Genomic DNA, 14,668 nt, shown 5'->3' on the forward strand with positions numbered 1-14,668 from the left:
TTCTTTTTCCTTTTGGTATACTGATACATAAAACTAATTAAAATATGTTGGTTAAGATGATTTTATGGGATGTACCAATAAAAGGTAATTTATAAGTTTCAATTTATAAGGAGAAACTACAATTGAAGGATTCGGAGCTAAAATGTTAACAAGCCACAAGGAGACTTTTCAATCAAATTTTTTGTTTCTCATAACTAAGATTGAAATAAACATGACAACGAATTGTCATTTTTGGAGAAAAACACATTTGGTTTTAGCATTGCAGAATATATAATACTTTTGAAATATTCTAATTTATAAGTTGAAAATTGGCCTACTGAAAAAATTTACATTCTTGCCCCAAGCCCTTCAATTCCTACTTTTGAGAATAAGTTTTGTTAAACAAATTTATTATTTGGTACACGTGCAGTAACCAAACTAGAAGAATGCACTAACGCCTACTCTCATTGTACACTAAAAATTCTTCAAAACTGAACAAAAGTATTCTAAATCACTGCATTTTAAAAATCCCAGCTTTTGTTGAAATACAAACTTTAAGCCTGCATTTCTTCAAGTGCAGTGTCCAAATCAGATATTTGTTTGCTTCCTCCCAACACAGAATTGTTTTCTAAACGCAATCAATTAAAAACTGTACAAAAATGCATTTATTCAGTAGAATAAGTGAAATAAAAATGAAATAATTTTAACAAATGCTCTTTTAAATATAAAATGATCCCAGTTACATCACATAAAGGCAATAAATAATTTACAAAGCAAAATGTCAGCGAAGATGCAATGGCTGATAATTTTTAAAATCCTTCTTGGTACTGACGAGATTGCATTTTGTTCGCAAGAAATTCAAGTTGTCTCTTTGCTTCACAGGCAGGAAAGTTAGTGATGTCATAATAATTATGAGCAATTTTGAGTAACCTAAAAAAAAAGAAAAAATATATATTTAAGTGTCCTTCAATTGACAATATTCTTTTAAACATTAGATAGTATTTAACCTTAAAGTTAAGTTTATTATTGACGTAAAAGATAGGAAACTATAAGCATAAAAAAAAGGGAAGCAACATTTCCAATCATGGTAAAAGAGAATGGTCGATTTTACAAACAAAATGTTTAATCAATGCTTTTAGCATTAATATTTTCTGTGGAACCAAAGATTGCATTCCCATAGGGGAAATAATATCCTATTCCGGGTTCTATTCAAATTGGGTTCCAAATAATCCATGCTATCAATTTGCATAATGCAGACTGTGGCAGCATAGTTTGCAGCTGCTGCTACGAAGGGAGAAATGGCCATAAGAGGCTGTGGTTGATCACATGCAAATAGGTGGTTTGTGAAGTTTATTACTGAGAATGCGTGTGCCATCGAGGCTTGCATCTATAGCCATAGTAGGATTGGAAATGTGCAGGCTCAGATCTGCATACTCGCAGTGAGGGGGGGGGGTATCCTTAAAAGGCCCAACGACCCAAAAATTTTTAAAAAACTAGCACTAGGACTTGTATTAACATTGCAAATATATACTGCTCACCTCTGGGGAGGAGGCCCAAAATTTATAAATCCGGGCCTGGAAGTATGGCAAAAAACAATTGATCCTGAGGATGGTTTATTTCCAAATGTCTCTTTCAAATTGTACTAAATTTAAATGCTCGAAATAATGAGTTTTCCAAACAAAGTGGTCTCTGTTTCCTTTTTTTTTCGTTTATACCCATTGATGCATTATTTATATTAAGTATTTATATTATATATATATAAGTATTATTTATAAATATTGTAAGACAAATTTATGAAGTATCTGCGCACATAACTCAAAATTATGTACAAGTATGAAGATCAATATACAGTTGGCAGGCTAAAATTTTCTAGTAAGAATGTCTTTTGCTTTTAATCTATAAAAGCGAAATATGAACTTTTTCATTAATTTATCTACCTTTTGAGTGATATTCATATTAATTCGAAATTACGAGACAATGCACTATCTACAAATGTCTCTGCATAGCAGCAATTGCATCCATGCAAGGCGTGTGCGCATCTACATTATCTAGCTATATCGATAAATTAAAAAGCAAATGAAATCTACACAACTTACCATTCTGGCTTAATGTCTGTCACAGTTCTGATGTAATTTTTGGTTGTTAACACAAACTCATTGTAGACAACCCACTCTGGTTTATGATCTAGGCATGTGGAGGGATGAAGTTGCACTACTTGATTATCTTTAATAGTTAAATAATGACCGGTTCGTTCCAAATGAGCAACCTAAAAAATATATTTCATAAAGTTAAAATTTATGTTTCCATGTAAAAATATTTTTGACCCAACTGAAGCTAAGTTGGAATTATAATTGTGATTGGTTTTATCTAGTTAAAGTAAGCTTTTTTTACATTCACACCAAAAACCAAAATGTTTGCACTGAAATCATCTGAGTTTTTTTTTTTTTAATACTAACTTGATTTTACATTTTTTAAAATAATTTTTGCTGGTTTCCCTTTTAAATGATTACATTCTTTGTGGCAGGGGAAATTCAAGTTAAGACATTTTTATCTTATTTGTGGGGAAATAAATGTTGTACAACAAGAAAATGAAATAAAATGAACATTTTCAAAAACTTTGCCAGTTGTTCCAAAAAAAAAAAAAAAAAATTGCATTACGAGGGGGTCAGCGCTAGAAATTGTTCGAAAGAATAACTGAGTGAAGGTGAAGTGTTACTGATTTAAGCTTGATCTTTTTTCTTCTTTTTTTCCGCTTACATCTTTTAAAATTAAGATTTTATTTTATAAATAAATTATTAATATAAAACTTTTTTTTAAAGCTAATTGTTTTCTAAAAAATCTGGCTAGCAATAATTTAGTAAATACAACACAAGATGTAAAAAAAAATAAAATATTCTTCTACATAAATTTATTAGCATTCTCTATTACATCTTAGTTATTTTTTCATGTAATCTGCATAACGTGGCTAATTGATTTTATTTCAAAATGTAAAATCTCAAAGTAAGATAAACACTAGTCTTGTGTGTGTGTGTGTGTTTTTTTTTTTAATGGTGGTCCAAAGCAGTTTTCACTGGTCTGGGACCAGCCAACCACCAGGTATTTCAAACACTGGGGGTTGATAAGCTCTAATTTCCACACAAACTATGCACAAGATCTGCAAACTCACATTCTGGAATGAAATGTTTTCTTCACTTCTCATATAGTCAGTGGCGTAGCTACTACGTTTGCTGTTTTTTCTGTTGTGAAATGAGTAATACGTATAAACTGTCAAAGGTGTTTAAGTTAAACGCCTTTGACAACTTAATTTAAGAAAAATGAAGTCATTAAATTCTTTATTCTTGCAAAAGAAAAAAGGTTGGGGGGGGGGGGGGGGTCAGAGACCACACTTGGAAAAATTGCAAAATTGGTGTCAAAAATCACAAGCTTAGGCAATTTTTTGGAACTTTAGGGAAAGGCTTAGGTTGGGGTTAGCTCCTGATAATTTTCAAAATTAAAGTATCCTTTAGTGTGTATTTGTTAACGTTAAGGGATTGGATGCACGGCAAGAAAATTTTCTGAAATTAAAATTTTAAAATGCAAGCTTATATTTAGGCTATTTTAGAGACATTAAGGAACTCTAGAATGTTTGGATCTTCAATTCGAAAACTTTGAACTCTGAAACATGCAATTTTAAGCTATCATTGGGAACGTAAATATACGCATATTCTAACACAGTTGTATGCGTTGGGGGGAAAGGGGGTCCCTGTGTTTTTTTATTGAAATATTTTCGAAGTTGAAATAATTTTAAGGGTATCTTTGATAATTTGGTGGAATGAGGAAGGTTCAGGTGCATTCTTAATATTTTCGACATTGAATTCTCATAATCTCATTTGTAGGCTATCTTTGCAACAAAAAGTTGTGAAGTCAGAGTGTTCTCTCTTGGAGATGTTCAATAATTAACATCGTACTTTAGGCTTTGTTTGATCATGTTAGGAGGAAAAGGGGGCAGAAGGAATTTACCTCCCAAAATCTTTCTTGAAGTTGAAGTCTATTTTAGGCTATCTTTGAGAGGAAAATGTTAGTGGGTTCTCCCACGGAAATTTCAACAAACGAAATTTTAGGTTTTCTTTGGAGACGTTAGGAAAGGAGAGTTGGGATCCCTTCCTCCAAAAATTTCCAGAATTAAAGTTTTAAAAACGCAGTAGTTTTAATCTTTGGAGTTGAAGACCTAAATATGTACTGTTATTCTGTGGTTTCTGAAGTTCCAAGGCAGGGTTTGGGGCACTGCACGGAAATTTTTAGACATTGAGGTCTATAAATGTATTGATATCTATGGTAATATCAGGGAAAGGGATGAGCAATTTGATACCTCTCCGGCCTAAAATCATATTTTGAAGCTCTCTTTCTCAATGTTAGACACCAAATAGGAGGTGGGAGAGGTTCCAAACTGGAAATAATTTGAAACTGAATATGCTAAAACTTTATATTAAACTGTGTTTGACCAAGCTGAGGGACCAAAGCAAATGCTGAAAATTGAAATTAGCTTGTCTTCCAAAAGGAATTGACTAACGTATGATTCAAAGTTGTCAGATAAATTTTATACTCTTAAAAATGAGAAAGTAGAGAACTCTTGTAATGAATGAGGATTCAAAGCCAACTCTGAAACGTGGAAAGCCGCTCCTGCAAGATGCAATAAATTGTTTTTTGTACCATTTTACGTCTGCTTCCTCCCTTTCTTACTCTCATCACCATTTTCCTGAAGTTAAAAAAGGGAAGTTTTTGTTTCCCAAATGAAAATTGGAAATCAAAAAAAAATCGTAAAAGGGATGATATCCAAAAAAAATTTCGTGAAAGGGATGACATCCAAAACCGCATCAAAATAAAACCTGAAAGCCATGATATTCAAAAAAAACAAAAAATGTATAATTTACCAGTTTTAAAGGTAATTCGTATTTAATTAAGTATGAGTAATAATTTTGTATAATTGTACCATTTTTTGCAAGGGTGTTTATTCCTAAATAAATCTAAATTTTGAAAAAGAGGCAACAATTTCTAACTCCTGAGTCCTTGAACAAAGGGTTGGGCGTTGGGGGAGCCAGAGGTCAATCTTGGCTGCATCACACAATAGTGTCAACTTTTCATATTTTTTAGAGAAAAATACATTTTTTTCATTAAAAACATTTGAGTTTATAGTGTTAAACGAGTGAGAACATAAATTTTAAAATTAGATCTGTTTGTAAAGTAAAAATTTACAACAGAGAGAAAAATCTAAAGTTTCTTTATGTGGGAGAAAATACTTTTCATAGTAAGAATTGAAAATAAATAAATATATATGTATATAAACAATTGGTTATCTTTTTCCTTGCATTGGAACCCAAAATTTGCTTTTGAAAACTTCCTAATTTTGGAATAAAAAGAACAACTTGCAGCAGCCTCATTTAATCATGAAATTTTAAAACTTTTAACAGGTTGTAAAGCCTAAACCATTTGAGATTCACCATAAATATTTTTTACCCTTTCTTAAATACACAAAAAAAAGTAACCATGCCAAGTTACAAAAAAAATCGAGACTGTGGGTACTAAGCCACATTTTTTGATTGAGTTTTGCATTTTTTTTTCTAAAATAAATTAAAGAAATAAAAATATTATTGAAATGATGAATAAAATAAGCAGATATAAGGTAGTACATAGTAAAAAAAACCACCCAACAACAAAAATAATTGAAATACTTTCAGGATGCAAAAAGATTGAAATCTAAAACGAGGCATGCAACTTTCGGCACAGCACGTGTTTGACGTCGTTGGCATGATTCCAAAACGTACGTTTTTGACAGATATCGAGGAGGATTAAGATTCACGGGGAAAAATTAGAACAAATAAGAAATCGGAGACCGAAAATTTCAAAAAATCGTATTTTTTTCTGATTTTTGAGAAAAATAAAGGCTTAAAAGAGGCAAAAAAAGGAGGAAAGGTTTTAAAATCCAACAGAAAAAGCCGGAAAAATCTCATCCCTGTTGTTCACTTCCTCTTGGAGTTAACCTCTACGGTGTAAAAACACAATGGTCGCATGACTGCATGACTTTCCACTGCCACCCCTTTCAAAGAAAAACAAGGAATTGTATTGATATGCTATCAAGAAAAACTCTTGCTTGGTTTCAAAATAATTTTATTTTACTGCTGAAACAAAAGTCTTACATTTCGAAGAGATTTTCAATTTGCTTGCAGATAATTGATTCAAAACATTGAAAAAATATTTTTATTTTTCCCACAACAAAAGTGTCAATTTGCCACCCTAAAAAAAAAGTGTTGCCCGGGGCGGACCGCCTCCTCTGCCCCACCCTAGCTACGCCACTGCATATAATACTTAATACATATTACTCTAAAATTCTTCAGACTGTCAGATGACAATGTAAAATTATTTAAAAATATGCCAGAATAGTTTTATGTAGACTTGATTTGAAAGCATTGAAGTAAAATTAAGAAAATGTCGGTCATTGTTCTGGAAAATATTTCAGAACTTTTGCTAATCATGTACAAGTCAACACTTCAATTTTGAACCTAGTTTTTTGAACTAAAATCGACAATTTCGCATTGTATATTAGATAATTCCTTAAATGAAAATTCATAAACTAAAACACTCAGTACGACTTTTGCTTTATAAGTTTTTACATCTGCCATGTTAAAAGTTACGGCAGCGATATGATAGTTGACTGTTTCTTCAATCGAGTTTTATGCTGCTTCTGTGGTTGCTAGATGAAGAGTTTCATACTAACAAAAAAAAAAAGTTGAGTATCAACAATCCAAATTGATACCGACACCATGTCGATCTAAAAAGTTGGATTATGGGTACACAGGGTTTGCCGATATATATCCGATATTTATTTTGAAAATATGATATTTTGATATTTTCTATTTTTATTTTTCAACTATGGTATTTTCAATATAAAGAGTATGTTAATCATAGTAATATTGTTTATTTATTATTAAACATAACCAAAAAGTTATGTAATATATTTTTATGATCCATTGATACATCATTAATGTAACAAAGTAACATAATACTCCTTTTTTACTTGTATTTTATATTCATAAAATTATTAGTAATCTAAAATTTGTAATTCAGATTAAAAGTGCCTAATTTAATATTAAACATTGCTCAGAAAAAATGAAAATGTCTTAGTCTTATGACTGTGCACTAACTAATGTATATCATTTATTTCTGAGTCATATAACTCTAAAAGTAGCTAATAGAAGAAAAAAGAGTAAAACAGCTAATGCTAAATTAACTCAAGTAAAATTTGATAGAAATGTAAAATGAAAAATTAGATATAAATAATGAAAGAAAATTTTAAGTTGACATATTGTAATAATAATATAACAAAATAACGAGTGATTTGCAGATGCATTTACTATTTTGAAGACTTTAGTTTGTGGTAGTTGAAAATATCGGATACATACCAAAATATCATGATATTTTCGAACCCTGTGTCTGTGTGTTTTTTGAACCATAATAAGATTTAAGAAAAGTATTCAGTTTTATATGAAACTAAAAAATTGAGTTCAAATGGCGAAAATAATATCATCAAAAGCTGGATCAACCATAATATACTAACCTGCATGAAGAAACCAGCTACTAAAGCTTTTCTTATATTTATATAATAATCTTTGCTGCTAAATTCAGTTGAAGTCCTTTTCAAGCTGAATCTATCCATGATTCTGGACAATTGTTGTCTTACATTATCCGCACTTTTAAGAGAACGGTAGTTGACAAAGTTATCATAGCACCATTGAGGATCTTCATGGTCTGTCAAAGAAATTACATTTCGTGAGTGTTACAATATTTTATCTAGATATTTACCAAGAGGATTTTTTAGTGAACGAAAAGAATTTTTTTTTTAAATGACTAAAATATATTTCAATTTTCGTTGGCAGATTTGGTAGATTTTTGATATTAGCAATTAATCTACAAAACTTTTTTTTTTCCTTCTAATTTCTGAATTTATTTTTTTAACAATCTTGGGGTTTTTTCTTATAATAAGATATCTATCTCTCTAATGAACAAAATATCCATGCAGAATCTTGATAACCCCCATCCCTAATTTTCCTTACTTATAGCCTAAAAAATCATGAATGTAAAGGTATCATAAAACACAATCAAACAACACTTAATGATCTCGCATGTCCAAAGGAAAAAATAAAAAAAGATTTAAGATTGTTGTATTTTTAGTATAACTGCTTTGGAACTTCTGGACTGATTTTTAAGACCAACATATCAAACAATTCCGAGTCTTAATTGACTGAATGATATCAAAATAAGCAGTATGTGTACATCATTGGAGGCAGATTTATGGGGCATCTTTATAATAGCAGCATGTAGTCTCAAAAAAAAAAGAAAAAAATAATAATAACATATATATATATATATATATATATATATATGACCCTCAGGGGTTTTTTTTTTTTTTTTTTTTGCAATTATAGGTTCTGTAAAAATGTAGAACCATAATTAACAGGAATTATGGCTGAAGTAAAAAAACTAAAAATTATCTAATAGCAATGGAGATGAAATGATTTCTTTTACATTTCTCTAAGTACAGTACAAGACTAAAAAGTTTAAAACTACAAAAATGAGCTGCATCAAAATTTTTAATATCTTCCTGTATGTTGGTAAAAACTTTATTTTATTTATTTTTTTGGCAATACTTGATAATGCGAGATTTAAATTACAAAAAAAAACTAAAACTCATAATTCTTAATCAAATACACAATTGCTCACAAATTTAATAATGATATATTAATAAGAATTAACGAATAATAATATATTAATAAGAATTTAAAAAGCTCAATGCACCTTTAAATCTTTATATAAAATATGAAGATCTAACAACATACACACAAAACTCAAAATACAAATTTTCAATTCTACAGTTAGAGCAGTAGTACTCTGGCAGCAATACATGGAAGCTAACTAGACAGCAAGAAAAACAGCTTGATGATATTGTATTGAACATATACTGGCTAAATAAAATATCGAATTCAGAGCTGTACAAACGTACAAATTGCAAGCCGATAACCACACTCATAAAAAAGCACAGATGGTCATGGATAGAACATATTCCCAGAATGCAGGCAATAGATCCTACAGGAACTGCTATCAAGTGGACCCCTGATGGCAAGAGGAAGCGCGGGCGTCCAAAACTTACCTGGTGTCAGATGGCCATACAAGAAATAAATGAATTTGATTGGCCAAGCTGGGGGAGTGCCAGGGATGCGACATTTAACTGGTCAGGATGGAATGTCACGCTAGCGGCCTCATGCGCCACTAGGCGTTAAGAGAATCAAGTCAAATCAAAAATTTAATTTAAATTTTTATTCTTTGCAGTACTTTTTACTAAAACACATAAGGTACAAGAACATTAACTTAAAATGAAAAATAACATTTATTTAAGCCAAACAGCATAATTTCGCTATCAAAATATCATATTTATTCAAGAACATTTTGACAAACTGAATGTCTGAGCCCTTCAAATTGATAGTATTAAAGCAGCTGATAGATAATTACAAAATACTTATTGAAGTAATACTTGGTGGTAAAAAGCAGAAGTCTTTCCTTGTTGCCCATGGATGTCAAATACAGGATGTTAACTTTACGGTTTTGAAAATTTAAACATTGTTATTTTGTTTATCAGAAAAAAAACAATAGTAGATAACACTCAAATACAAAAACAGCAGAATACCATTGGTATTTTTTAAATTTTAAAATATAAAATTTCTATTAATTTTACAAAAAATAAGAAAAATTCACTGGGAAGATATTTATCCTCAATTTTTGAGGAAAAAATACAGCAGACCACCCTTGTTTTCCAATTTCTTGCATTCTTATTACGTCAAACCGAATTCTCTTTAATGTGCTCTGATTTACAGGCAATTAACTATACAGAAAATTTGCAGACCCAGAATTAGGTATTTAAAGCACGTCTGATAAAGTTGGAATTTCAGCGTCATTAACACTTTAATTACCTGTCAGGCAATAAAAAAATCCTCAGGACAGAAAAGTGGCACTCCTAGCTATACTACCACTAATTCATCAGAGCTACTAATGTATGTTTTATCCAATGAAAATTGCATACAGCTAGATCAATGTCGCCGAAATTACAAATAAACATACCATCCAGGTTGACAATATTTGATGACTATACTGCCGCGCTAAGCACAAAAGTCGTATCCGCACTTTTTATCAAATTTAACTTACGGTCGCCAAGCGATTCTTTGTTACATATTTTACCTAATACAGTGTTTTATGGTCATTTGAGAATAAGAAATATTTTTTTAACTAGTCTGACAATGTTTTATATGTATCGAATACATGCAGGAACACAACTTTAAACTGCAATTTCTCATTTTAAACTCGTATGCAGATATGATTTTGCGCTAGCAAGGCAGTATAGTAGAACTCCAAGACTTTGAACTCCATCTATCCGAATCATTTTCAGAATTACAGGGGGGGGGGGATAAAACACCTATTGCAATTTGCAAAATTATGATTCTGTCCATGAGCATTGTTTACTCCCCGTCTACAAAGCTAGGATAGGTGCAGCAAGATTATCATTGGAATGTGAGACTCGCCATCTCATAGTGCAGAGACAGAGAGAGAGTTCTATTATTGATTTCTAATGTACAGCCCTTGTAAGTACACTTGACATGTAAAAGTGTTGTCTTTTTATTCATTTATATTACAGCTTTTTCTTTCATGATTTATTTTCTCCCACTTTTCACATACATACAGCAATTAATTAAAATATATCCCTTTTTGGAAAAATCCTATTATCCATATTGGGTCCTGTCTCAAGATAATTGGAGTTTTACTATATTTTGCAAATAGGGTGTAATGTATTAGATAAAGTGGCACTTTAGAATATCAAAGTAAGAACTGATTGGTGAGGAACAAATTACATCACAGAGAAGCATTTTCTTCATTAAGATGAACCATTCTGGCTGTTGAAACTGCTTGAATTTACTGACGTTACTTTATGTTTGAAAAGAGAGGAGCTTAAATTTGAAATACGGAAAACTTCTGCAAAATGTGGAAAGGTTGGCAACTATGTATTTGAAGTTAACAGATCATAAATGTTTCAGCATGCATGAAAGAAAAAAAATTCATTGGCTTACTTTGCTTGAAGGCATGGTATACATTGAGTAGCGTCAAGTGATCTCCATCAATGTGCGCAAATCTCATCTTAGCATCATCTGCAGCTTTCTTGGCTTCATTTGGTCTCACAAAGCACTGTGGAACTAAATAGTGTTGGGTGGGGGGGCCGCAAAATAATCAGCAACCCCACATCCACTAAACTTAATGTGAATGCAAAGTAATTTTACACCTTAAACAAGCCCCCATGCTTATTTAAGGTTCACAGAAAAAGGTGCAACACATGCATCTTTTTTGATACAAAAGATAAACCCAGCAATACTTGTTTCTAATATCGATATTAGTTTTACAGCTTTTTTCAGAAAAAATTCAATAATGTACATACTAATCTATATAAGTATAAAACAACTCTGAACTGTAGGAATAGATCTTTCAATCTTATGACTAAATCAATCAAGAAAGGTATTTAAATTCTTAAACTTAGTGTAGATCTTTACCTCCTTGGTTTGAAATTGCGTTTACTATCCTCGTATAAATCATTTTTTTTTAAATCACTACTTGCATTTTAATGATTACTAGCATTCCCGTACCTGGCATTGCTCGGATAATGGAATTAGCAGGGGTTAACAGTGCTTGGTGCACCTAGTTTCGAAAATCCCCTATAATAATTACTTATTACCTATAACTTTTTCTAATTTGGGGAGGATCCTGGGGACCCTGAACTCCTTATATATATATGCCCTTGTCCTTAACTGATCTTTAACTGTTATTAACGATCCTTTTAAAGTATTGATTATCTTTGCAAACACAGGTCATCCACATTTTATTGTTATACCTATGTTTAAGCTAGAACTTCTTTGTAGTTCTTTTTTTCATTTTTAGTTTTTTCTCTGGTGCTAAAATTATTAAACTGCTTGATGAAATGGCTTTGGAGCAAGCTACATAACATTGGTCGTGTGAAAAAAAGGTCTTCTCTTAAATCGATCCCTGCTACTTTTAATGTCTGTCCTTGTGACTTATTAATGGTTATTGCAAAGCAAACTTTAACAGGAAACTGCACTCTTCTAAATTCAAAAGGATAGTCCGCCTGTGATGATGTTCTTAAAAACTTCGTTTCTAGTTTTGAAAAAATAAAAGCAAAAGACGGAAACATTATGATTTGACTTGAGAAAAGCCTCGAAGAATTACGTGAGAAACAAAAACAATATCAAATTTATAGTTCGCTATCGACCAAAAGTTGAGATGAAGTACTGAATAATGATTGGAATGGAGGAAAGCCTTCGAAAATAAGGGATTTGAATTTCAATGACAGGTTTTTAATTTCGCAGAAATTAAGGGGTTTTAATTATTTTCTCCCGAACTAATTGAGATTTCGAAAAATCCTTTATTAGTGGTTACTTTTGTAATCATGCGGACATGCCAGCCAAATTTCAAGTCTGAAGCTTCAGCGGTTTCGGCTGTGCGTTGATATATATATGTATATATATATATTTTATCTCAGGACATTGATTTTTATATATTAAGATATTAGATTAGGACATAATTTATTCTTTTTCGTGTATTCTTGCTTTCGAAAGCATTTTTTTAATAATAATTTCAAAGGAAAAAGAAAGAATAATTATCATTGCTGCAACAGTTTTGACATTCTTACTTTCGGCCCTTAATAACACCAATTCAGAGGAAGAAAATAAAGGTAATAAATTGATAGTGAACAATCAATGTAATTCAGAAAAGTTTATAATCAATATAATTTTGTTTGTTTACTTTTTTTTTTGCATCTTTTTAATTTGCTTGTTAAGTGAACTTATTTTTAACTTATTAATGATCACTACCATTGAAAGATACTTCAAAATAATTTTTTGCCATCAAGGAACCAAGTATCAATTTTTAATGGTGACACATATTTATCCCACTTAATGTCTTTTTACAATTATTCTCATAAATTATTCTAGTTTCTCCACTGCTAGCCATCTATGCACTTAATTGAAAATTCCTCTCCACTCAGCGTATAGCTATTGTATTAAAGCTTGAATTCACATTAACTTAATCACATGTACCACACCCAAAAACTCCAGGACTAAATTGTTAGTTAAATACAAATTCGGATGCTAATTTTCATAGAATTATCTCCGCAATATTAAGTTAATAATAACATTTTGTTACTCTATTAATATTAAGTTTCAAATACATGATAGAAATCATGAATTAATATCAAATACCTTAAACTAATTTCAGAAAGATACCTCAATCAAGTAATGTGTTATTCAGGGTTCATGAAGAGAATTTGGAAATTTTGAAAGCAATAACTAGAAATGCAAGAAATAATGAAAATGTACTTAATGTACAAAATGATTAAAATTTAAGTAATCCTTGATTTTTTAATTGCAACTTATAAATATTTTGTTTCTGCCTTTTTCTATTTTACCCCACTATGTACAAGAGAATGAGCGAAACACCATAGTTGGCACAATTGTAGTGATTTGCTCTATGACATAAATCCTAAGCATAAAATTTCATAGGACAATTTTGGCAACCTATGATGAATGAAAGGTAATTATTTTCCTTTTCATGTCACAAAGCAAGCAAGACTTTTTACAACTGTGGCTTTTAAGACACCAATCATAATATTTAACATAATCTACATAAATATTTCTGAAGAGTTATTCTTTTAAGAATTTTTATTAAGCTAAGCAGTCACATTTTAAAAATATGTTTTGAATTTACATTAAATATACTTGAAAAGAAAAAAGATTCAGAAAAACCTTTTTTTTTTTTTTTTTGAATTATAATTTATGATTTCTATCATACCTTTAGCATTTATTCAAGAACGCAAGCAGAAAAATATACAGTTTAAAAATCCTAGCAAATAAAAACCACAATACCTGATAACATGGCAGTTATAGACAAAATCTCATTAGAACAGTTATAATCACATGACGAAATGAGCATTTTAGCTAGTTGTGGATCCAAGGGAAATTCTGCCATAACTGCTCCAAGATCTGTGATATCACCTTCGTCATTTAAACTTTGTAAATAGTTTAGCAATTCTAAAGCTCTCATCAATGTTTCAGGAGCTGGAAAAAAAAAATTTCACATGAAAGTGGAGCACAGTAAATATGACTTTAGTTTATCTTGCTACAAAATTTTAAAGATCCATTTAGCGCAAAAAACATTAAATATTTTTATATAAAATGAAACATTGAATTTAGAAAATAATACTTTTTTAATTCAAAATTTATTGAATTAAAGCATAAGTCAACAGATGCTTCCTGAACCAATTTTATAGGTACAAATATAAATATTTTATAGATGTTTTTGTTTATTAAAAGTGTTATCAAAGTATTTCTAGGTAAGTGAATAAAGCACCCACTAAAGGCTTACACTTTGAAAATCAAAATTAACCACTCAAATGGACAACTATATAATAAGTTGTTAACTAAAAACAACGAACAAACTTTGTAGCCATGTGCAAAATACACTTACAACAGGGTGGTTAGTCCTTTTCCTCATAGAAATTTCCCAACTTTTCTGTAATATCCTTTAAAAAATTGAAGATTTACATATT

At 30.6% G+C, this 14,668-nt stretch overlaps 1 protein-coding gene across 2 annotated transcripts in view; it reads right to left on the reverse strand.

Moving 5' to 3' along the window:
• Positions 1-626: 626 nt before the first annotated feature.
• LOC129230723 (putative pre-mRNA-splicing factor ATP-dependent RNA helicase PRP1) overlaps positions 627-14,668 on the reverse strand; it is a 50,955-nt gene continuing 36,913 nt past the window's right edge. The window contains exons 11-15 of one of the 2 annotated variants that reach the window (XM_054865143.1): positions 13,986-14,177; positions 11,127-11,249; positions 7,571-7,761; positions 2,076-2,245; positions 627-909 (exon numbers count right to left, since the gene is read on the reverse strand). In XM_054865143.1, the coding sequence (XP_054721118.1) occupies positions 789-909; positions 2,076-2,245; positions 7,571-7,761; positions 11,127-11,249; positions 13,986-14,177 (797 nt within the window). In that variant the 3' untranslated portion in view covers positions 627-788. The remainder of the gene's footprint in view (positions 910-2,075; positions 2,246-7,570; positions 7,762-11,126; positions 11,250-13,985; positions 14,178-14,668) is intronic. The other variant, XM_054865144.1, reaches the window with a different exon arrangement.

The sequence above is a fragment of the Uloborus diversus genome, chromosome 9 (genome assembly GCF_026930045.1).
Source record: "Uloborus diversus isolate 005 chromosome 9, Udiv.v.3.1, whole genome shotgun sequence".
In the NCBI taxonomy this organism is placed as follows: Eukaryota; Metazoa; Arthropoda; class Arachnida; order Araneae; family Uloboridae; genus Uloborus; species Uloborus diversus.